Below are 24,703 nucleotides of genomic sequence, written 5' to 3'. Positions count from 1 at the left end.
CGCACCGAAAAGGGATCTAGCATTCATCTGCCGATCGTTCATCGCAAAGTGTTCTAGGGACCACCTGCTGTAGACATCTGACAGCCAGCATTTTTCATGCGATTCTAAATGTAAATTTGTTTTTTTAATTTGAAAATTATGTTCAGAGGTGCTAACTAGTCTCGGCCAGCAAATGCTATTGGAGTGTCTGAGCCCTAACTCTAACTCTAACCCTAAACCTAACCCCTAACCCCCCCCCACACACACACACACACACACACACACACACACACACACACACACACACACACACACACAGTGTGAGGTCCTCACTGGCGATGATGAACAGGTCAGGCAGCTCGTTAGCAAGCTTGTCATTGGCTGCATCAGCTATAGGTCCAAACAGAACCACAGGACGTCTGAAACCAGCTGTAGTACAGTATAGTAGAGAGAGAGAGAGAGAGAGAGAGAGGGGGGGGAGAGAGGGGGGAGAGAGAGAGGGGGGGGGGAGAGAGAGAGAGAGAAGAAAGAACAACATGAAGAGTTATCTATCCAAAACGGAGATGTGTGGATAAATCACTTCTCCAATCTTTTTGGCCCTATAACAAAGAATAAACAGCAAAAACATATAAATGACACCTCTTATAATCAACTATTTAAGACTACCAGAACCCACAGGATTCTCCAATTACAATGAATGAACTATAGGACAAAATACAAACCCTCCAACCCAAAAAGGCCTGTGGTGTTGATGGTATCTTATATGAAATGATAAAATATACAGATCACAAATTCGAATTGGCTATACTCAAACTCTTTAACGTCATTCTCAGCTCTGTCATCTTCCCCAATATTTGGAACCAAGGACAGATAACCCCAATCCACAAAGTGGAGACAAATTTGACCCCAATAACTACCGTGGGATATGTGTCAACAGCAACCTTGGGAAAATCCTCTGCAATATCATTCATTGTCATTAACAGCAGACTTTAACATTTCCTCAGTGAAAACCATGTACTGAGCAAATGTCAAATTGGCTTTTTACCAAATTACCGTACGTCAGACCACGTATTCATACTGCACACCCTAATTGACAAACAAACCAAAACAAAGGCAAAATCTTATCATGCTTTGTTGACTTCAAAAAAGCTTTAGACTCAATTTGAGTCTGCTATACAAATTGATGGAAAGTGGTGTTGTGAGAAAAACATATAACATTATAAAATCCATGTACAGAACAAACAAGTGTGCAAAAAACACATTTCTTTCCTCAAGGCCGTGGGGTGAGACAGGGATGCAGCTTAAGCCCCACCCTCTTCAACATATATATCAACGAATTGGCGAGGGCACTAGAACAATCTGCAGCACCCGGCCTCACCCTACTAGAACCTGAAGTCAAATGTCTACTGTTTGCTGATGATCTGGTGCTTCTGTCACCAACCAAGGAGGGCCTACAGCAGCACCTAGATTTTCTGCTCAGATTCTGTCAGACCTGGGCCCTGACAGTAAATCTCAGTAAGACAAAAATAATGATGTTCCAAAAAAGGTCCAGTTGCCATGACCACAAATACAAATTCCATCTAAACACTGTTGCCCTAGAGCACACAAAAAACGATACATACCTCAGCCTAAACATCAGCGCCACGGGTAACTTCCACAAAGCTGAGAACAATCTGAGAGACAAGGCAAGAAGGCCCTTCTATGCTATTAAAAGGAACATACAATTCAACATACCAATTAGGATCTGGCTAAAAATACTTGAGTCAGTTATGGAACCCATTGCCCTTTATGGTTGTGAGGTTTGGGGTCTGCTCACCAACCAAGAATTCATAAAATGGGACAAACACCAAATTGAGACTCTGCATGCAGAACTCTGCAAACATATCCTCCGTGTACAACGTAGAACACCAAATAATGCATGCAGAGCAGAACTAGCCCGATACCCGCTAATGATCAAAATCCATTAAAGAGCGGTTAAATTCTACAACCACCTAAAAGGAAGCGATTCCCAAACCTTCCATAGCAAAGCCATCACCTACAGAGAGATGAACCTGGAGAAGAGTCCCCTAAGCAAGCTGGTCCTGGGGCTCTGTTCACAAAACACAAACACACCCCACAGAGCCCCAGGACAGCAACACAATTAGACCCAACCAAATCATGAGAAAACAAAACGATAATTACTTGATACATTGAAAAGAATTAACAAAAAAACTGAGCAAACAAAAATGCTATTTGGCCCCAAACAGAGAGTACACAGTGGCAGAATACCTGACCACAGTGACTGACCCAAAACTAAGGAAAGCTTTGACTATGTACAGACTCAGTGAGCATAGCCTCTCAAGAGAAGACAGGCTATGTTCACACTGCCCACAAAATGAGGTGGAAACTGAGCTGCACTTCCTAACCTCCTGCCAAATGTATGACCATATTAGAGACAAATATTTCCCTCAGATTACACAGACCCACAAAGAATTTGAAAACAAATCCAATTTTGATAAACTCCCATATCTAATGGGTGAAATTCCACAGTGTGCCATCACAGCAGCAACCAGTGAAGAACAAACGCCATTGTAAATACAACCTATATTTATGTTTATTTATTTTCCCTTTAACTATTTGCACATCATTACAACAATGTATATAGATATAATATGACATTTGAAACTTGTGAGTATAATATTTAAGGTTCATTTTTTATTGTTTATTTCACTTTTCTTTATCCATTTCACTTGCTTTGGCAATGTAAACATATGTTTCTCATGCCAATAAAGCCTCTTGAATTGAATTGAATTGAGAGAGAGAGAGAAAGAGAGAGAGAGAGAGAGATGCTTTAGACAGTTCCTCCTTGTAGTAGTACAGTGGTTCGTCCTTTAAAAGGTGCAGTGTACTGCAGCACAGCTTGCATGGTGCCGCAGAATTCTATGGCACGTTATTTAGGTGCCAACCACTGGTACCATTAATGTTAATTAGTGCTAGTTTGACCACCAAAGGGCATCTGTGCTGCAGTACGCTGCAACTTTAATAGGACGAACCACTGTACTACTACAAGGAGTGGCTGTACTAGAGAATTTAAAACCTTTTTTGTAAGAACATAGTATATGGGCCTGATTTGAAGAAATGTTGCTTAATTAATTTGATTAATATTATGGTGTTTCTATTCCAAGAAAAACCCTCTGGGTTTCCGTTAGGATGGAATGGAAAATATGGCGCTGTACAACGTGACGGTCGGGAGTAGGCTACAGTACTGGACTATTTAGCTAAACAATCCCTGTGTTATGTGGGCACGAGGGACAACAGGGTTCAATTTCCTGACTGGGAGGGAGGAGTAGGCTGTCCTTGTAAATAAGAATTTGTTTTTAACTGACTTGTCTAATTAAATAAAGGTTACACTAAGAGAATAACATTTTTACACCATAATTGTAGTCTAACCAATACCCAGATGGAGATTCAGTCAAAATAAAAATCTCATTGATTTATCAAGACCAGTCCCCATGCTTGTCTCAGAGCTGCGCGAAATGGTGCTAAAATAGTTGTAGGCTATTACTTCCAATCCTATTGCTCCTAACTCAATATGTTCTTTAAATAAATAAGACCTACACCACTTTTAACAGCACATTACTCAACACTAGTGAGACTCATTTCGCCTATGGTAGGCCTACAGTATATCAGAAAATATGACGTGACTCTCCGCTAATAATTACATATAGAGGATTGAAGGATTAGAGGATTCTAAATTAAAACCAAAAGCTGGCTCATAAGTTTCCCTGTGGCGGCCGGCACGGTTATCTGTAGCAACGCATTTTGCATTGCGATGCGATGACTTAGACAGCTGCGCCACTGGGGAGGCCCCATCCACTGGGGAGGCCCCATCCACTGAGGAGGCCCCATCCACTGGGGAGGCCCCATCCACTGAGGAGGCCCCATCCACTGGGGAGGCCCCATCCACTGGGGAGGCCCCATCCACTGAGGAGGCCCCATCCACAAAGTATCAAAATACAGAGAGGTGTTGGTAAAGGTATATTGTCCTGCTAATAGCCCATAATGGGCTATTATAATACTGTACATGATGTCCAGGTCAGGATAACCAAACATTTCTTCATTAAAGACTATCAGAAAGAATGTTGGTACTTACTTATTTTGATCCAAAGCCATGAATGAGTGAGTCACTCAGCTTTATGTAGGTGCCGGGGCTGTAAGACTGTGCCATCAACTTGATAATATATAACGATATTTTGGAGGTTATTTCGTTTTCCAAAAAAATAAGTGAGCGATTGTAATCTGAATAAAAGCCATAACATTTATTTCTGTTTTTAGAGGGAGAGAAACGCTGGGCTAATTCTACGCCGTCCTATGGGAACTCCCAATCACGGTCGGATGTGATACATAATCATAATAATACTTTTTGTTGTATTATTTGTTTTGTCTTTTCTGGTGGATTAAACTGAAAATTCAACCAATCACGGCCGGTTGTGATACAACCAACCTAACTAAGAAATACATTTGAATCCTACATAGAATCCTCCCCCTACCCTCCTTCTAGGCAAGTCTATTGTCCAGCTACCTGCTAATAGCCATAATGGCGCTGTACAACATGACCGTGTGTGTTTGAAAGAGTATTTTCCAGTAAGCAACAATTTGTTTACCTTTGTTCCAACATTTCTGTAATTCAGTGATATTTATTCCCATAGTAATCTGAAAGAGTATTTTTATCATTATTTTATTAACGAAAGCATAAAGATGCCATTATTAGTTACATTGTTTTAGTTTGAACGTGCAGACAGGCACTACGAACAGTAGGAAGGTTTCCCTAGTCAGTGCCATTATTAGTGCAATGCCCCTTAAAGTGTTGCCAGTGTGGCGGGGTGGGGGTCCACCCCCTCCCCTTCCCCTCCTCCCTTCCCCATGGGCTAGGTCGGTCTTCTGTGCGTGGCTCTGAGGCCCATCCCGTGCCCCCTGCCCTCGTGCCTCCTCATGTGGAGGATTGTGGATACAGCTGGAGAACTGCAAGGCAATCCCACTGTGCCGCACTCAGGAGCTATGACCAATATGACCAATATATATAGTCCTGCTAATAACAGGGTTAATAATATATATGTGAGAATATCCAAGGGGCTTTTATATCATTCTAAATTAATAATAATAATAATCGCTTTATTTAAAAATAACAATATTTTTAGATAATTTTGTTTTCAAATAACATAAAATAAGTGAGAGAAAGGCCATTCTTGAACATGGGGTGAGACATTGTTACTAATTTGTAAATAAAACCAGTTTGTTATTTAGTATTATTTCTGTTTTTAGAGGGAGAAAAACCAAAAGCCTACAGTCATCTCATGGGTCTCCCAGTCGAGGCCGGCACAGGTATTGAACCAGCATCTGTATCAACACAGCCTGCACTGTTACGCAGTCTCTTAGACCGTTGCGCCACTCAGGCACTGTACAACTTAACCAGTCGGGAATGGCCTACAGTAAGACCAAAATAATCCTAACAAGATAAAATAATAAAAACCTTAGTGTAACAACAGTTTCAGTAAGTAAGGATCCAAAAGCATAATCAGTGCTCTAACTCCCCCTTGTGCTGGTCTTGAGCAATGAAGTGGTGCTCAGGGTACCGTACTAAACCACAAATTACCTCTAAGTCCCACAGCATAATCGCGAACTTTTAGTGGAGCAACCACTGTACAACCACAAAACAACATGCCTATTAGTGGGTCTATCATGCACAACGTTAGGGGTATAAAAGTGTCTGATAGGTGAAACAATACAGTTGTAGACCAGGCCCATTAAAGCTGTGTCTCAGTCCAGTCTCAGTCCAGTCTCAGTCCTGTCAGTCCAGTCTCAGTCCAGTCTCAGTCCAGTCTCAGTTCAGTCTCCGTCCTGTCTCAGTTCAGTCTCCGTCCTGTCTCCGTCCTGTCTCCGTCCTGTCAGCCATAGAACAACCCAGTCTGCTTGACTGATGCACCATTGTTTCTGTTTTGTCTGCTTGACTGAAACAACAACAGAGGGAGAGCAACTGCTTTAATACATTCCTGCCCTTCGTTTCATAGATACACTCCTCCTCCTCTTCTTCCTCCTGTTCTACCCTTCTGTCCAATCATCTCCTTCTAATGTCACTTTCCATTCTTCTGTAACCTTGTCTTTCTCCTCTTTGGCGTTCCCTTCCTCTCTCCTTTCCATTTCCTCCCGTTGTCTCTCTCTTTTCACCAACTTTCTCTCGCCATCTTCCTTTTCCCGCTTCCTGCATCCTCTCCAGAACGGCATAGCTCCTGTCTGACCCGTCGACATTCCCTCTCTGAGGACCACTCTCCTCTCACCCTCTCCCCCCTCATTCTCCCCTCAGCCTCTCACCTTGCCTCCCCCCATTCTCCCCCCCTCCCCTCCCCCTGACCCTCACCCTCCAACCTCCTCGTTCTCCCCTGTGGTGTGTATTTCCTGTGTTTAGCGTGACAACCATCTTTCTCTCGCTGCACCCCCCTACCCCCCACTCTTCCCCCCCTTCCTGTGTGTGTGTTGTTTCCTGTCTGTTTCCCAATGCTGGCCTGCCTTTCTATCAGCCCTGCTCTCCTCAATGATATACCTCTCCTCAACCCTCAACTTTCCCTACTCCTCTCTCGCTCTTCTCCCCTCCCTTCTCCTCCCTTTTCTTTCCTCTCTTCTCCCCTCTCTCCTCTCCCCTGTCCCCCCTCTCTTGTCCTATCTCCTCTCTTCACTCTCCACCCCATCTTCTCCCCTCTCCTCTCCCCTCTCCTCTCCTCTCCTCTCTTCTCCCTCTCCTCTCCCCCTCTCTCCTCTCCCTTCCTTCTCCCACTCTTCTCCCTCACTTCTCTCCTCTTCTCCCTCTCTCCTCTCCTTGTGTCTTCTCCCTCCCTCTCCTCTCTCCTTTCCTCTCTCCTCCCTCTCACCCCCCCCTCCTCTCCTCTCTTCTCCCTCCCTTCTCTCTCTCCTCTTCTTTCCCTTCTCCTCTCTCCCACCTCCCCCCTCTCCTCTCTCCTCTCCTCCCCTCTCTTCTCTCCTCTCCTATCCTCTACCTTCTCCTCTCCCCTATCTTCTCTCTCCCCTCTCTTCTCCCCTCCCCTCTATCTCCTCTCCCCTATCTTCTCCTCTCTTTTCACCTCTCCTCTCTACTCTTCTCCCCAACTCTGTTATTTCGTGTGTCGTTTCCCTAGAATGTCAGACCCACCCTCTCGAAGCACGACTCTCTCGTACGCTGGGAAGCGTGTGGCGATGGGCGTAGTGCTGACGTCCTCTCTGCTCTTCCTCAGATCCTTTCTCTTGGCTGCCCTTTGACCCCTCAGACGCCAGAAATCAGCCCGGTCCATCCCAGCGGCCTTATGGGAGTTCTGGACGCTCGCCATCTGGTCAGCCCTGGGAGGGAGGGAGGGAGACAGAGAAACACAGAGAGAGGGAGAGAGAGAGAGAGAGTGTATGATCATATTAGATTACAGACCCACAAAGAACTTGAAAACAAATCCAATTTTGATACTCTCATATCTACTGGGTGAAATACCACAGTGTGCCATCACAGCTGCAAGATTTGTGACCTGATGCCACAAGAAAAGGTCAACCAGTGAAGAACAAACACCATTGTAGAAACAACCCATATTTATATTTATTTATTTTCCCTTTTTTACTTTAATTATTTGCATCGTTACAACACTGTATATATACATAATATGACATTTGTAATGTCTTTATTCTTTTGGAACTTCTGTGAGTGTAATATTTACTGTTTACTTTTTATTGTTTATTTCACTTTTGTTTATTAATTTCACTTGCTTTGGCAAAGTAAGCATATATCGCCCATGCCAATAAAGCCCCTTGAATTGAATTGAGAGAGAGAGAGAGAGAGAGAGAGCGAGAGCGCATGAAAGAGATAGGGAGAGAGTTTGAGACATTTGGTGAGACGGGGCAGAACAGAAGAGAGCAGAAAGTCATTAGAGATGAGGAGTGGTCAGGAGAAAGAAATTGGGAGGGAAGAGGGGGATGAGGAAACAGGATGGTGAGAGGGAGAGAAGGAGGGAAGAGGATGATGTGGAGACAGGATGGTGAGAGGGAGAGAAGGAGGGAAGAGGGGGAATGAGGAGACAGGATGATGAGAGGGAGAGAAGGAGGGAAGAGAGGAATGAGGAGACAGGAAGATGAGAGGGAGAGAAGGAGGGAAGAGGATGATGAGGAGACAGGAAGATGAGAGGGAGAGGAGGAAAGAGAGGAATGAGGACACAGGAAGAGAGGGAGAGAAGAGGGAAGAGAGGAATGAGGAGACAGGATGGTGAGAGGGAGAGAAGGAGGGAAGAGAGGATGATGAGGAAACAGGATGGTGAGAGGGAGAGAAGGAAGGAAGAGAGTAATGAGGAGACAGGAAGATGAGAGGGAGAGAAGGAGGGAAGAGAGGAATGAGGAGACAGGATGATGAGAGGGAGAGAAGGAGGGAAGAGAGGAATGAGGAGACAGGATGGTGAGAGGGAGAGAAGGAGGGAAGAGGATGATGTGGAGACAGGATGGTGAGAGGGAGAGAAGGAGAGAAGAGGATGATGAGGAGACAGGATGATGAGAGGGAGAGAAGGAGGGAAGAGAGGAATGAGGAGACAGGATGGTGAGAGGGAGAGAAGGAGGGAAGAGAGGAATGAGGAGACAGGATGGTGAGAGGGAGAGAAGGAGGGAAGAGAGAAATGAGGACACAGGATGTAGAGGGAGAGAAGAGGGAAGAGAGGATATGAGGAGACAGGATGGTGAGAGGGAGAGAAGGAGGGAAGAGGATGATGAGGAGACAGGATGGTGAGAGGGAGAGAAGGAGGGAAGGGGATGATGAGGAGACAGGATGGTGAGAGGGAGAGAAGGAGGGAAGAGAGGAATGAGGAGACAGGATGGTGAGAGGGAGAGAAGGAGGGAAGAGAGGAATGAGGAGACAGGAAGATGAGAGGGAGAGAAGGAGGGAAGAGAGGAATGAGGAGACAGGATGGTGAGAGGGAGAGAAGGAGGGAAGAGAGGAATGAGGACACAGGATGAGAGGGAGAGAAGAGGGAAGAGAGGAATGAGGAGACAGGATGGTGAGAGGGAGAGAAGGAGGGAAGAGGATGATGAGGAGACAGGATGGTGAGAGGGAGAGAAGGAGGGAAGAGAGGAATGAGGAGACAGGATGAGAGGGAGAGAAGGAGAGAAGAGGATATGAGGAGACAGGATGTTGAGAGGGAGAGAAGGAGGGAAGAGAGGAATGAGGAGACAGGAAGATGAGAGGGAGAGAAGGAGGGAAGAGAGGAATGAGGAGACAGGAAGATGAGAGGGAGAGAAGGAGGGAAGAGGATGATGAGGAGACAGGATGGTGAGAGGGAGTGAAGGAGGGAAGAGAGGAATGAGGAGACAGGATGGTGAGAGGGAGAGAAGGAGGGAAGAGAGGAATGAGGAGACAGGATGGTGAGAGGGAGAGAAGGAGGGAAGAGAGGAATGAGGAGACAGGATGGTGAGAGGGAGAGAAGGAGAGAAGAGGATGATGAGGAGACAGGATGATGAGAGGGAGAGAAGGAGGGAAGAGGATGATGAGGAGACAGGATGGTGAGAGGGAGAGAAGGAGGGAAGAGAGTGATGAGGAGACAGGAAGATGAGAGGGAGAGAAGGAGGGAAGAGAGGAATGAGGAGACAGGAAGATGAGAGGGAGAGAAGGAGGGAAGAGAGGAATGAGGAGACAGGATGGTGAGAGGGAGAGAAGGAGGGAAGAGAGGAATGAGGAGACAGGAAGATGAGAGGGAGAGAAGGAGGGAAGAGAGGAATGAGGAGACAGGATGGTGAGAGGGAGAGAAGGAGAGAAGAGGATGATGAGGAGACAGGATGGTGAGAGGGAGAGAAGGAGGGAAGAGAGGAATGAGGAGACAGGATGATGAGAGGGAGAGAAGGAGGGAAGAGGGTGATGTGGAGACAGGATGGTGAGAGGGAGAGAAGGAGAGAAGAGGATGATGAGGAGACAGGATGATGAGAGGGAGAGAAGGAGGGAAGAGAGGAATGAGGAGACAGGATGGTGAGAGGGAGAGAAGGAGGGAAGAGGATGATGAGGAGACAGGATGGTGAGAGGGAGAGAAGGAGGGAAGAGGATGATGAGGAGACAGTATGGTGAGAGGGAGAGAAGGAGGGAAGAGAGGAATGAGGAGACAGGTTGGTGAGAGGGAGAGAAGGAGGGAAGAGGGTGATGAGGAGACAGGATGATGAGAGGGAGAGAAGGAGAGAAGAGAGGAATGAGGAGACAGGATGGTGAGAGGGAGAGAAGGAGGGAAGAGGATGATGAGGAGACAGGATGGTGAGAGGGAGAGAAGGAGGGAAGAGAGGAATGAGGAGACAGGATGGTGAGAGGGAGAGAAGGAGAGAAGAGGGTGATGAGGAGACAGGATGATGAGAGGGAGAGAAGGAGAGAAGAGAGGAATGAGGAGACAGGATGGTGAGAGGGAGAGAAGGAGGGAAGAGGATGATGAGGAGACAGGATGGTGAGAGGGAGAGAAGGAGGGAAGAGAGGAATGAGGAGACAGGATGGTGAGAGGGAGAGAAGGAGGGAAGAGAGGAATGAGGAGACAGGATGGTGAGAGGGAGAGAAGGAGGGAAGAGAGGAATGAGGAGACAGGATGATGAGAGGGAGAGAAGGAGGGAAGAGAGGAATGAGGAGACAGGATGGTGAGAGGGAGAGAAGGAGGGAAGAGGATGATGAGGAAACAGGATGGTGAGAGGGAGAGAAGGAGGGAAGAGAGGAATGAGGAGACAGGATGGTGAGAGGGAGAGAAGGAGGGAAGAGGGTAATGAGGAGACAGGATGGTGAGAGGGAGAGAAGGAGAGAAGAGGATGATGAGGAGACAGGATGATGAGAGGGAGAGAAGGAGGGAAGAGAGGAATGAGGAGACAGGAAGATGAGAGGGAGAGAAGGAGGGAAGAGGATGATGAGGAGACAGGATGGTGAGTGGGAGAGAAGGAGGGAAGAGGATGATGAGGAGACAGGATGTTGAGAGGGAGAGAAGGAGGGAAGAGGATGACGAGGAGACAGGATGGTGAGAGGGAGAGAAGGAGGGAAGAGGATGATGAGGAGACAGGATGGTGAGAGGGAGAGAAGGAGGGAAGAGAGGAATGAGGAGACAGGATGGTGAGAGGGAGAGAAGGAGGGAAGAGGGTGATGAGGAGACAGGATGGTGAGAGGGAGAGAAGGAGGGAAGAGGGTGATGAGGAGACAGGATGATGAGAGGGAGAGAAGGAGAGAAGAGAGGAATGAGGAGACAGGATGGTGAGAGGGAGAGAAGGAGGGAAGAGGGTGATGAGGAGACAGGATGGTGAGAGGGAGAGAAGGAGGGAAGAGAGGAATGAGGAGACAGGATGGTGAGAGGGAGAGAAGGAGGGAAGAGAGTAATGAGGAGACAGGATGATGAGAGGGAGAGAAGGAGGGAAGGGGATGATGAGGAGACAGGATGGTGAGAGGGAGAGAAGGAGGGAAGAGAGTAATGAGGAGACAGGATGGTGAGAGGGAGAGAAGGAGGGAAGAGAGGAATGAGGAGACAGGATGGTGAGAGGGAGAGAAGGAGGGAAGAGAGGAATGAGGAGACAGGATGGTGAGAGGGAGAGAAGGAGGGAAGAGGATGATGAGGAGACAGGATGATGAGAGGGAGAGAAGGAGGGAAGAGAGGAATGAGGAGACAGGATGGTGAGAGGGAGAGAAGGAGAGAAGAGGATGATGAGGAGACAGGAAGATGAGAGGGAGAGAAGGAGGGAAGAGGATGACGAGGAGACAGGATGGTGAGAGGGAGTGAAGGAGGGAAGAGGATGATGAGGAGACAGGATGTTGAGAGGGAGAGAAGGAGGGAAGAGGATGACGAGGAGACAGGATGGTGAGAGGGAGTGAAGAAGGGAAGAGGATGATGAGGAGACAGGATGTTGAGAGGGAGAGAAGGAGGGAAGAGGGGGATGAGGAGACAGGATGATGGGAGGGGAAGGGCAGTATGCTAGAGCGATAAGAGTGTAGGAGATGGTGTGGGAGATGAAGACAGATGAACCAAGACAGGTGTGTTTACAATACAAAATAGATGTTTCAGTTTGTGTGTGTGTGTGTGTGTGTGTAGGGATCAAAGTTGAGAGACAGCGTGTGATCGACGAGTCTGTAAGAGAGAGAGAGAAGAGTGTCACGGATCCCTCCAGAACTTTCATCCCGCACACCTGTCCCCTATTCCCACTGATTGTATTTGTATATATGTGCTCTTTGTTCACCATGGTGCTGTTGATTATTGTTACTATGTCCGTTGGTGCTGTGAGTACCTGTGCTGTGTGTTTTGGGCTTTCGTGCCCTTGTGGATTACACAGATGATTACGGGTCTCGTCCCGTGTGATAATCATTGTGCACTAGTGTGTGTTATTTATTCGAGGTATTCCTCGCTCTTTTGTTTGGGGTTCAACCCTGTGTTTTGTATAGTGTTTGTTTGGTCTTTGTCCCCATGCCTTTCCATGGCACGCTGTAATTACAATTTTAAAAAACGATTACGCATTCCTGCGTCTGTCTCCCGAATCTCTTCATACCAACGTGACAGAGAGAGATGGTACTGATGTGACTGAACACTCCCCTAACAGGAGGGAATCGGCCAGGGAATCATATCTGTCTTCTAAAAGTTACTATAGCAGGGCCAAATCCTACCTTCAGAAACTATCATTTAGCTTCCTCCCAGTTCATCTCACCTGCTCTAGTTAGGGGTGATTACCTGTTCATTATGGATGATGCCTTAGGGGTGATTACCTGTTCATTATGGATGATGGCTTAGGGGTGATTACCTGTTCATTATGGATGGTGCCTTAGGGGTGATTACCTGTTCATTATGGATGATGTCTTAGGGGTGATTACCTGTTCATTATGGATGGTGCCTTAGGGGTGATTACCTGCTCTTGTTGGGGATGATGCCTTAGGGGTGATTACCTGCTCTTGTTGGGGATGATGCCTTAGGGATGATTACCTGCTCTTGTTGGGGATGATGCCTTAGGGATGATTACCTGCTCTTGTTGGGGATGATGCCTTAGGGGTGATTACCTGTTCATTATGGATGATGTCTTAGGGGTGATTACCTGTTCATTATGGATGGTGCCTTAGGGGTGATTACCTGCTCATTGTGGATGATTCCTTAGGGGTGATTACCTGCTCATTATGGATGATGCCTTAGGGGTGATTACCTGCTCTTGTTGGGGATGATGCCTTAGGGATGATTACCTGCTCTTGTTGGGGATGATGCCTTAGGGATGATTACCTGCTCTTGTTGGGGATGATGCCTTAGGGGTGATTACCTGTTCATTATGGATGATGCCTTAGGGGTGATTACCTGTTCATTATGGATGATGCCTTAGGGGTGATTACCTGTTCATTATGGATGATTCCTTAGGGGTGATTACCTGTTCATTATGGATGATTCCTTAGGGGTGATTACCTGTTCATTATGGATGATTCCTTAGGGGTGATTACCTGTTCATTATGGATGATTCCTTAGGGGTGATTACCTGTTCATTATGGATGATGGCTTAGGGATGATTACCTGTTCATTATGGATGGTGCCTTAGGGGTGATTACCTGCTCTTGTTGGGGATGATGCCTTAGGGGTGATTACCTGCTCTTGTTGAGGATGATGCCTTAGGGATGATTACCTGCTCTTGTTGGGGATGATGCCTTAGGGGTGATTACCTGTTCATTATGGATGATGCCTTAGGGGTGATTACCTGTTCATTATGAATGATGCCTTAGGGGTGATTACCTGTTCATTATGGATGATGCCTTAGGGATGATTACTTGTTCATTATGGATGGTGCCTTAGGGGTGATTACCTGTTCATTATGGATGATGCCTTAGGGGTGATTACCTGCTCTTGTTGGGGATGATGCCTTAGGGGTGAATACCTGCTCTTGTTGGGGATGATGCCTTAGGGATGATTACCTGCTCTTGTTGGGGATGATGCCTTAGGGGTGATTACCTGTTCATTATGGATGATGCCTTAGGGGTGATTACCTGTTCATTATGGATGATGCCTTAGGGGTGATTACCTGTTCATTATGGATGATGTCTTAGGGATGATTACCTGTTCATTATGGATGGTGCCTTAGGGGTGATTACCTGCTCTTGTTGGGGATGATGCCTTAGGGGTGATTACCTGCTCTTGTTGGGGATGATGCCTTAGGGATGATTACCTGCTCTTGTTGGGGATGATGCCTTAGGGGTGATTACCTGCTCTTGTTGGGGATGATGCCTTAGGGGTGATTACCTGCTCTTGTTGGGGATGATGCCTTAGGGGTGATTACCTGCTCTTGTTGGGGATGATGCCTTAGGGGTGATTACCTGCTCTTGTTGGGGATGATGCCTTAGGGGTGATTACCTGCTCTTGTTGGGGATGATGCCCTTCTCTAGCAGCTGTTTGTCCTTGCCGGTGCGGATGGCCAGCCAGTTGCCCAGCTTGCCGTCGTAGAGGGTATCCACCACCTTAAAGATCTCCCCTCTGGAGAAAGCCAGGCTCTGGGGAGTCTCCCGCTCATACTCAAAATGAGTCCTGATAAAGAACGAGTCCCCACGACCAGACACCAGGATGTCATTGTAGACTGGAGAAAGGGAGGGGAGGAGAGAGAGAGGGAGGGAGAAAGAGAGAGGGGGGAGGGAGGAGGTAAGGGAGAGAGGGCGAGGAAAAGAGAAAGAGAGAGAGATCAGGCTTCACTGCCTGCTCATACTACTAACGGTAGACCAGTGGCAGAGGAGGCTGCTGAGGGGAGAAGGGCTTGTAATATTGTCTGGAATGGTGTCCATGGAATGGATGTGTTTGATATACTACTCCATTTATTCCATTCTAACCGTTACTATGAGCTCCTACAGCGCTCCCCTAACAACCCCGCTGCTAGCTCGACACACAGCCTGGCTGGCTAATGTACCGCACCTCCCACAATACACTGCTCCCTGCCTGTGTCTGTCTGCATGTCGGTGTCTGCCTGCCTGCCTGCCTGCCTGCCTGCCTGCCTGCCTGCCTGCCTGCCTGCCTGCCTGTCTGTCTGTCTGTCTGTCTGTCTGTCTGTCTGCAGATGAGGCCCCCATAGTTACAGAGATAGTCTGAGCACCAGGAGCATGTAGATAGACTAGTATACAGCACACTAACAGACACAGTTATTACAGATATACAGCACACTGACACAGTTATTACAGATATACAGCACACTAACTGACACAGTTATTACAGATATACAGCACACTACCTGACACAGTTATTACAGATATACAGCACACTGACACAGTTATTACAGATATACAGCACACTAACTAACACAGTTATTACAGATATACAGCACACTAACTGACACAGTTATTACAGATATACAGCACACTGACACAGTTATTACAGATATACAGCACACTACCTGACACAGTTATTACAGATATACAGCACACTACCTGACACAGTTATTACAGATATACAGCACACTAACTGACACAGTTATTACAGATATACAGCACACTACCTGACACAGTTATTACAGATATACAGCATACTGACACAGTTATTACAGATATACAGCACACTAACTGACACAGTTATTACAGATATACAGCACACTAACTGACACAGTTATTACAGATATACAGCACACTACCTGACACAGTTATTACAGATATACAGCACACTACCTGACACAGTTATTACAGATATACAGCACACTACCTGACACAGTTATTACAGATATACAGCACACTAACTGATACAGTTATTACAGATATACAGCACACTACCTGACACAGTTATTACAGATATACAGCACACTACCTGACACAGTTATTACAGATATACAGCACACTACCTGACACAGTTATTACAGATATACAGCACACTGACACAGTTATTACAGATATACAGCACACTAACTGACACAGTTATTACAGATATACAGCACACTGACACAGTTATTACAGATATACAGCACACTACCTGACACAGTTATTACAGATATACAGCACACTGACACAGTTATTACAGATATACAGCACACTAACTGACACAGTTATTACAGATATACAGCACACTACCTGACACAGTTATTACAGATATACAGCACACTGACACAGTTATTACAGATATACAGCACACTAACTAACACAGTTATTACAGATATACAGCACACTAACTGACACAGTTATTACAGATATACAGCACACTAACTGACACAGTTATTACAGATATACAGCACACTACCTGACACAGTTATTACAGATATACAGCACACTAACTGACACAGTTATTACAGATATACAGCACACTAACTGACACAGTTATTACAGATATACAGCACACTACCTGACACAGTTATTACAGATATACAGCACACTGACACAGTTATTACAGATATACAGCACACTACCTGACACAGTTATTACAGATATACAGCACACTACCTGACACAGTTATTACAGATATACAGCATACTGACACAGTTATTACAGATATACAGCACACTAACTGACACAGTTATTACAGATATACAGCACACTAACTGACACAGTTATTACAGATATACAGCACACTACCTGACACAGTTATTACAGATATACAGCACACTAACTGACACAGTTATTACAGATATACAGCACACTAACTGATACAGTTATTACAGATATACAGCACACTACCTGACACAGTTATTACAGATATACAGCATACTGACACAGTTATTACAGATATACAGCACACTAACTGACACAGTTATTACAGATATACAGCACACTACCTGACACAGTTATTACAGATATACAGCACACTACTGACACAGTTATTACAGATATACAGCACACTAACTGACACAGTTATTACAGATATACAGCACACTACCTGACACAGTTATTACAGATATACAGCACACTAACTGATACAGTTATTACAGATATACAGCACACTGACACAGTTATTACCGATTCATTAGATTCCTTGACTATATACAGTACATACATGAACACTAACACATGTATACAGATACAGTCTACAAGTTATACGTCACAATTCAGGGCAATGGATTTATGAGGCAATGTTCTCATTCAGTAACTTGTGTGCCCCTCTGTGTGTGTTGTTCTCTGTGTGTGTGTGTGGGGGGGGTCTGTGTGTGTGTGTGTGTGTGTGTGTGTGTGTGTGTGTGTGTGTGTGTGTGTAGTCCTGGGGTCTGAACCACAGTGTTAGTGTAATGAGTAGAGAGGAGCATGGAGAGGACAGTATAAACCACAGTGTTAGTGTAATAGAGAGGACAGTATAAACCACAGTGTTAGTGTAATAGAGAGGACAGTATAAACCACAGTGTTAGTGTAATAGAGAGGACAGTATAAACCACAGTGTTAGTGTAATAGAGAGGACAGTATAAACCACAGTGTTAGTGTAATAGAGAGGACAGTATAAACCACAGTGTTAGTGTAATAGAGAGGACAGTATAAACCACAGTGTTAGTGTAATAGAGAGGACAGTATAAACCACAGTGTTAGTGTAATAGAGAGGACAGTATAAACCACAGTGTTAGTGTAATAGAGAGGACAGTATAAACCACAATGTTAGTGTAATAGAGAGGACAGTATAAACCACAATGTTAGTGTAATAGAGAGGACAGTATAAACCACAATGTTAGTGTAATAGAGAGGACAGTATAAACCACAATGTTAGTGTAATAGAGAGGACAGTATAAACCACAATGTTAGTGTAATAGAGAGGACAGTATAAACCACAGCTCAGGGGGTTATTCCAGTGTTCACCTGAATCCTCTCATATCCTACATAAAGCACCGATTCAACTGGACTAGTGTTACTTTCTCCCTTCCTGTCAAGCTGTTCCACACTGTTTATTTGAAAGTCAGACTAAATGTCTCCTCAGGAAACATTGTATCATTTAATGAAAGTAAATATTTTGTGAACACTAACGTATCTCCCAGGCAAAGTAGGAAAAATCGACCTATTTTTCTACTGCAATGAAATCCCATTATGTGGATAACTCTAGTGAATACTGAAGGGCAACCTTCAGGGTTCTAGAATAAAATGTCTAGAACCCTCTGGGGTACTATATTGGAACCTAAAACCCTAGGAAAGCCCATGGGACACAGCGAAACATAATGAAAACTCTAGAACCCTGTAGAACTCTGACATGCCCTGTATGACTCTAGAACACTGTAGAACTCTGACATGCCCTGTATGACTCTAGAACCCTGTAGAACTCTGACATGCCCCGTATGACTCTAGAACACTGTAGAACTCTGACATGCCCCGTATGACTCTAGAACACTGTAGAACTCTGACATGCCCTGTATGACTCTAGAACCCTGTAGAACTCTGACATGCCCTGTATGACTCTAGAACACTGTAGAACTCTGACATGACCTGTATGACTCTAGAACACTGTAGAACTCGGACATGCCCTGTATGACTCTAGAACACTGTAGAACTCTGACATGCCCTGTATGACTCTAGAATGCTCTAGAACACTGACATGCCCTGTAAGACTCTAGAACACTGACATGCCCTGTAAGACTCTAGAACACTAACATGCCCTGTAAGACTCTAGAACGCTCTAGAACACTAACATGCCCTGTAAGACTCTAGAACACTGACATGCCCTGTAAGACTCTAGAATGCTCTAGAACATTGACATGCCCTGTAAGACTCTAGAACACTAACATGCCCTGTAAGACTCTAGAACGCTCTAGAACACTGACATGCCCTGTAAGACTCTAGAATGCTCTAGAACACTGACATGCCCTGTATGACTCTAGAACGCTCTAGAACACTGACATGCCCTGTAAGACTCTAGAACGCTCTAGAACACTAACATGCCCTGTAAGACTCTAGAACGCTCTAGAACACTGACATGCCCTGTAAGACTCTAGAACACTGACATGCCTTGTAAGACTCTAGAATGCTCTAGAACACTGACATGCCCTGTAAGACTCGAGAACACTGACATGCCCTGTAAGACTCTAGAATGCTCTAGAACACTGACATGCCCTGTAAGACTCTAGAACACTGACATGCCCTGTAAGACTCTAGAATGCTCTAGAACACTGACATGCCCTGTAAGACTCTAGAATGCTCTAGAACACTGACATGCCATGTATGACTCTAGAACACTGCTGTGTAAGACTCTAGAACACTGTGAAACAGAATGTTGAAGCGTGTAAAGCCTCACCATCAGGTTTACTCTGGGCCAGTATGGTGACGTCCTCTCCTTTAGGAATCTCCAACAGACAGAGAACAGCCTCCTCTCTTACGATGCCTCGGAAATCTACCTTATTCACCTACACACACACACACACACACACACACACACACACACACACACACACACACACACACACACACACACACACACACACACACACACACACACACACACACACACACACACACACACACACACACACACACACACACACACACACAGGTTCATGGGGAAACAAGGGGTTGTTTTACTGGCTAGATTCCACAACATACAGTGAGGGAAAAAAGTATTTGATCCCCTGCTGATTTTGTACGTTTGCCCACTGACAAAGAAATGATCAGTCTATAATTTAAATGGTAGGTTTATTTCAACAGTGAGAGACAGAATAACAACAACAAAAAATCCAGAAAAACGCATGTCAAAAACGTTATAAATTGATTTGCATTTTAATGAGGGAAATAAGTATTTGACCCCCTCTCAATCAGAAATATTTCTGGCTCCCAGGTGTCTTTTATACAGGTAACGAGCTGAGATTAGGAGCACACTCTTAAAGGGAGTGCTCCTAATCTCAGCTTGTTACCTGTATAAAAGACACCTGTCCACAGAAGCAATCAATCAATCAGATTCCAAACTCTCCACCATGGCCAAGACCAAAGAGCTCTCCAAGGATGTCAGGGACAAGATTGTAGACCTACACAAGGCTGGAATGGTCTACAAGTCCATCGCCAAGCAGCTTGGTGAGAAGGTGACAACAGTTGGTGCGATTATTCGCAAATGGAAGAAACACAAAAGAACTGTCAATCTCCCTCGGCCTGGGGCTCCATGCAAGATCTCACCTCGTGGAGTTGCAATGATCATGAGAACGGTGAGGAATCAGCCCAGAACTACATGGGAGGATCTTGTCAATGATCTCAAGGCAGCTGGGACCATAATCACCAAGAAAACAATTGGTAACACACTACGCCGTGAAGGACTGAAATCCTGCAGCGCCCGCAAGGTCCCCCTGCTCAAGAAAGCACATATACATGCCCGTCTGAAGTTTGCCAATGAACATCTGAATGATTCAGAGGACAACTGGGTGAAAGTGTTGTGGTCAGATGAGACCAAAATGGAGCTCTTTGGCATCAACAACTCGCCGTGTTTGGAGGAGGAGGAATGCTGCCTATGACCCCAAGAACACCATCCCCACCGTCAAACATGGAGGTGGAAACATTATGCTTTGGTGGTGTGTTTCTGCTAAGGGGACAGGACAACTTCACCGCATCAAAGGGACGATGGATGGGGCCATGTACCGTCAAATCTTGGGTGAGAACCTCCTTCCCTCAGCCAGGACATTGAAAATGGGTCGTGGATGGGTATTCCAGCATGACAATGACCCAAAACACACGGCCAAGGCAACAAAGGAGTGGCTCAAGAAGAAGCACATTAAGGTCCTGGAGTGGCCTAGCCAGTCTCCAGACCTTAATCCCATAGAAAATCTGTGGAGGGAGCTGAAGGTTCGAGTTGCCAAACGCCAGCCTCGAAACCTTAATGACTTGGAGAAGATCTGCAAAGAGGAGTGGGACAAAATCCCTCCTGAGGTGTGTGCAAACCTGGTGGCCAACTACAAGAAACGTCTGACCTCTTTGATTGCCAACAAGGGTTTTGCCACCAAGTACTAAGTCATGTTTTGCAGAGGGGTTCAAATACTTATTTCCCTCAATAAAATGCAAATCATTTTCTAACATTTTTGACATGTGTTTTTCTGGATTTTTTGTTGTTATTCTGTCTCTCACTGTTCAAATAAACCTACCATTAAAATTATAGACTGATCATTTCTTTGTCAGTGGGCAAACGTACAAAATCAGCAGGGGATGAAATACTTGTTTCCCTCACTGTACGTCTAGATTCAACACAACAGATCTTTCAGAAAGTTTGTGTTCACTTGTGGTTTTACAAGTTTTGTATTGAATTCAGACGGTCAAAGCCGCTCACAGTGCCAAAGGTGGTTACCTTCATGATCTGGTCTCCAGTGCGTAGGCCCTCCTCCTCGGCAGGACTGCCCTCCTGGACGCCAGCGATGAAGATGCCCACATCGTTGCCCCCCGCCAGCCTCAGACCCACACTGTCCCCCTTCTGGAAACTCACCATTACCGTGTTAGCCCTGAATGGATGGCAAGATTACAAGTGGTTCCAGCAGGATGAACTCAGCTAGTGAAATACACATCAACACACTGCAAAAAAACACTCAAACTGTACAATTTGATCTCTGTCTCTACATTCAAAGTCTCAACCATGGACACTCTTACTGACAGTTGTGGCTGCTTCGTGTGATGTATTGTTGTCTCTATCTTCTTGCCCTTTGTGCTGTTGTCTGTGCCTAATAATGTTTGTACCATGCTTTGTGCTGCTACCATGTTGTGCTGCAGCCATGTTGTGTTGTCATGTGGTGTTGCTCCCATGCTGTGTTGTCATGTGGTGTTGCCATGTTGTGTTGTCATGTGGTGTTGCTGCCATGCTGTGTTGTCATGTGGTGTTACTCCCATGCTGTGTTGTCATGTGGTGTTACTACCATGCTGTGTTGTCATGTGGTGTTGCTACCATGTTGTGTTGTCATGTGGTGTTGCTACGCTGTTGTCATGTCTACCATGCTGTGTTGTCATGTGGTGTTGCTACCATGCTGTGTTGTCATGTGGTGTTGCTACCATGCTGTGTTGTCATGTGGTGTTGCTACCATGCTGTGTTGTCATGTGGTGTTGCTACCATGCTGTGTTGTCATGTGGTGTTGCTACCATGCTGTGTTGTCATGTGGTGTTGCTACCATGCTGTGTTGTCATGTGGTGTTGCTACCATGTTGTGTGTCGTGGTGTTGCTACCATGCTGTGTTGTCATGTGGTGTTGCTACCATGCTGTGTTGTCATGTGGTGTTGCTACCATGCTGTGTTGTCATGTGGTGTTGCTACCATGCTGTGTTGTCATGTGGTGTTGCTACCATGCTGTGTTGTCATGTGGTGTTGCTACCATGTTGTGTTGCTGTCTCAAGTTTCTCTATATGTAGTGTTGTGGTGTCTCTCTTGTTGTGATGTGTGTTTTGTCCAACATTTTGTGTCAAGTTCGTGATAAGAGACGGACCAAGGCGCAGCGTGTGCTGAGTTCCACATCTTTTAAATAAGTGAAACTTCTTAAAAAAAAAAAAAAAAACAACGAAACGTGAAAGTAGTGTTGCCACATACACAAAACAATATCCCACAACACAGGTGGGAAAAGGGCTACCTAAATATGATCCCCAATTAGAGGCAACGATTACCAGCTGCCTCTAATTGGGAACCACACAAAACACCAACATAGAAATATAGAATTAGAACACCCCCAAGTCACGCCCTGACCTACTACACCATAGAGAACCAAGGGCTCTCTATGGTCAGGGTGTGACGGCCTGCCTAGTTAAATAAAGGTTAAATAATAAATAGAAGAGAGGAGAGGAACACTATCACTCCTTTCATTCTCCTGCCCCTCTGACTCTTCCTCTTCCATATGTAACCTTTACTAAACAGTCAGGTCAGAGGGTTTCTTATAGAGCAGTATAACTCTGGGCTGTGATCTACTCACCCGTAGAGCTCTTCATCCTCTGGGCTGGGGCGTAACAGGATCTTAGGAGTGGTCTTTGCTGACGCTGGAAAACAACAAACACATATGGATTAACACATCGAAACAAATAGTGACGGGTGAGTTCTCATCAATGACCACTCGGACTCGTTGGCTACATACTCATTCAGTGAAGGACAATGTCAGGTTGAAAAGCAGTAGTCTAAAAATCAGGGTACTAATGTTATAAGATTACATTTAAACAGGGCCTCGGTAGGATTTGACAGGGCCTAGGTAGGATTTGAGGCCACTTGTTCTTGATGCATTGCAATGTGGGTAAAATATGCATTGTGGGTACCTTGTGGCTCGTCGAGGCGTGGTGGACCCGCTGATTCCAGGTTAGCAGGGCCTGGGGCGGGGGGGTCCTGTAGAGGGGGAACCCTGAAAGGTGAGGCCATAGCCGACATCTTGGCTACCCTTGGAGAGTCTTCCAAGCTGGTTAGAGGTCTGGGTGGGAAGGACACACTGGACAGGTTGGAAACAGGAACAATACTGGAACAGTAACTCTACCTGATCTATACTAGAACAATACTGGAACAGTAACTCTACCTGATCTATACTAGAACAATACTGGAACAGTAACTCTACCTGACCTATACTAGAACAATACTGGAACAGTACCTCTACCTGACCTACAGTATACTAGAACAATACTGGAACAGTAACTCTACCTGATCTATACTGGAACAATACTGGAACAGTACCTCTACCTGACCTACAGTATACTAGAACAATACTGGAACAGTAACTCTACCTGATCTATACTAGAACAATACTGGAACAGTACCTCTACCTGATCTATACTAGAACAATACTGGAACAGTACCTCTACCTGATCTATACTAGAACAATACTGGAACAGTACCTCTACCTGACCTACAGTATACTAGAACAATACTGGAACAGTAACTCTACCTGATCTATACTAGAACAATACTGGAACAGTAACTCTACCTGACCTACGTATACTAGAACAATACTGGAACAGTACCTCTACCTGATCTATACTAGAACAATACTGGAACAGTACCTCTACCTGACCTACGTATACTAGAACAATACTGGAACAGTAACTCTACCTGATCTATACTAGAACAATACTGGAACAGTAACTCTACCTGATCTATACTAGAACAATACTGGAACAGTACCTCTACCTGACCTACAGTATACTAGAACAATACTGGAACAGTAACTCTACCTGATCTATACTAGAACAATACTGGAACAGTACCTCTACCTGACCTACAGTATACTAGAACAATACTGGAACAGTAACTCTACCTGACCTACATACTAGAACAATACTGGAACAGTACCTCTACCTGACCTACAGTATACTAGAACAATACTGGAACAGTAACTCTACCTGACCTACAGTATCTAGATCAATACTGGAACAGTACCTCTACCTGATCTATACTAGAACAATACTGGAACAGTACCTCTACCTGACCTATACTAGAACAATACTGGAACAGTAACTCTACCTGACCTACAGTATACTAGAACAATACTGGAACAGTAACTCTACCTGATCTATACTAGAACAATACTGGAACAGTACCTCTACCTGACCTACAGTATACTAGAACAATAATGGAACAGTAACTCTACCTGACCTACAGTATACTAGATCAATACTGGAACAGTAACTCTACCTGATCTATACTAGAACAATACTGGAACAGTAACTCTACCTGACCTACAGTATACTAGATCAATACTGGAACAGTAACTCTACCTGATCTATACTAGAACAATACTGGAACAGTAACTCTACCTGATCTATACTAGAACAATACTGGAACAGTACCTCTACCTGACCTACAGTATACTAGAACAATACTGGAACAGTAACTCTACCTGATCTATACTAGAACAATACTGGAACA

General features: G+C 45.2%; 1 protein-coding gene across 7 annotated transcripts in view; it reads right to left on the bottom strand.

Moving 5' to 3' along the window:
* Positions 1–24,703, bottom strand: part of tjp2b (tight junction protein 2b (zona occludens 2)) — a 237,124-nt gene that overhangs the window by 17,626 nt on the left and 194,795 nt on the right. For all 7 annotated transcript variants that reach the window (XM_045695321.1, XM_045695327.1, XM_045695324.1 and 4 more), the window contains 7 exons: positions 23,107–23,255; positions 22,773–22,836; positions 21,177–21,327; positions 19,152–19,260; positions 14,340–14,559; positions 7,160–7,344; positions 313–408 (listed from right to left, as the gene is read on the bottom strand). In XM_045695321.1, coding sequence (XP_045551277.1) covers positions 313–408; positions 7,160–7,344; positions 14,340–14,559; positions 19,152–19,260; positions 21,177–21,327; positions 22,773–22,836; positions 23,107–23,255 — 974 coding nt within the window. The remainder of the gene's footprint in view (positions 1–312; positions 409–7,159; positions 7,345–14,339; positions 14,560–19,151; positions 19,261–21,176; positions 21,328–22,772; positions 22,837–23,106; positions 23,256–24,703) is intronic.

Source organism: Salmo salar, chromosome ssa15 (genome assembly GCF_905237065.1).
Source record: "Salmo salar chromosome ssa15, Ssal_v3.1, whole genome shotgun sequence".
Lineage (NCBI taxonomy): Eukaryota > Metazoa > Chordata > Actinopteri > Salmoniformes > Salmonidae > Salmo > Salmo salar.
Note: the sequence above shows the minus strand (reverse complement) of the source record. Positions and strands in the feature narration are given on the sequence as shown.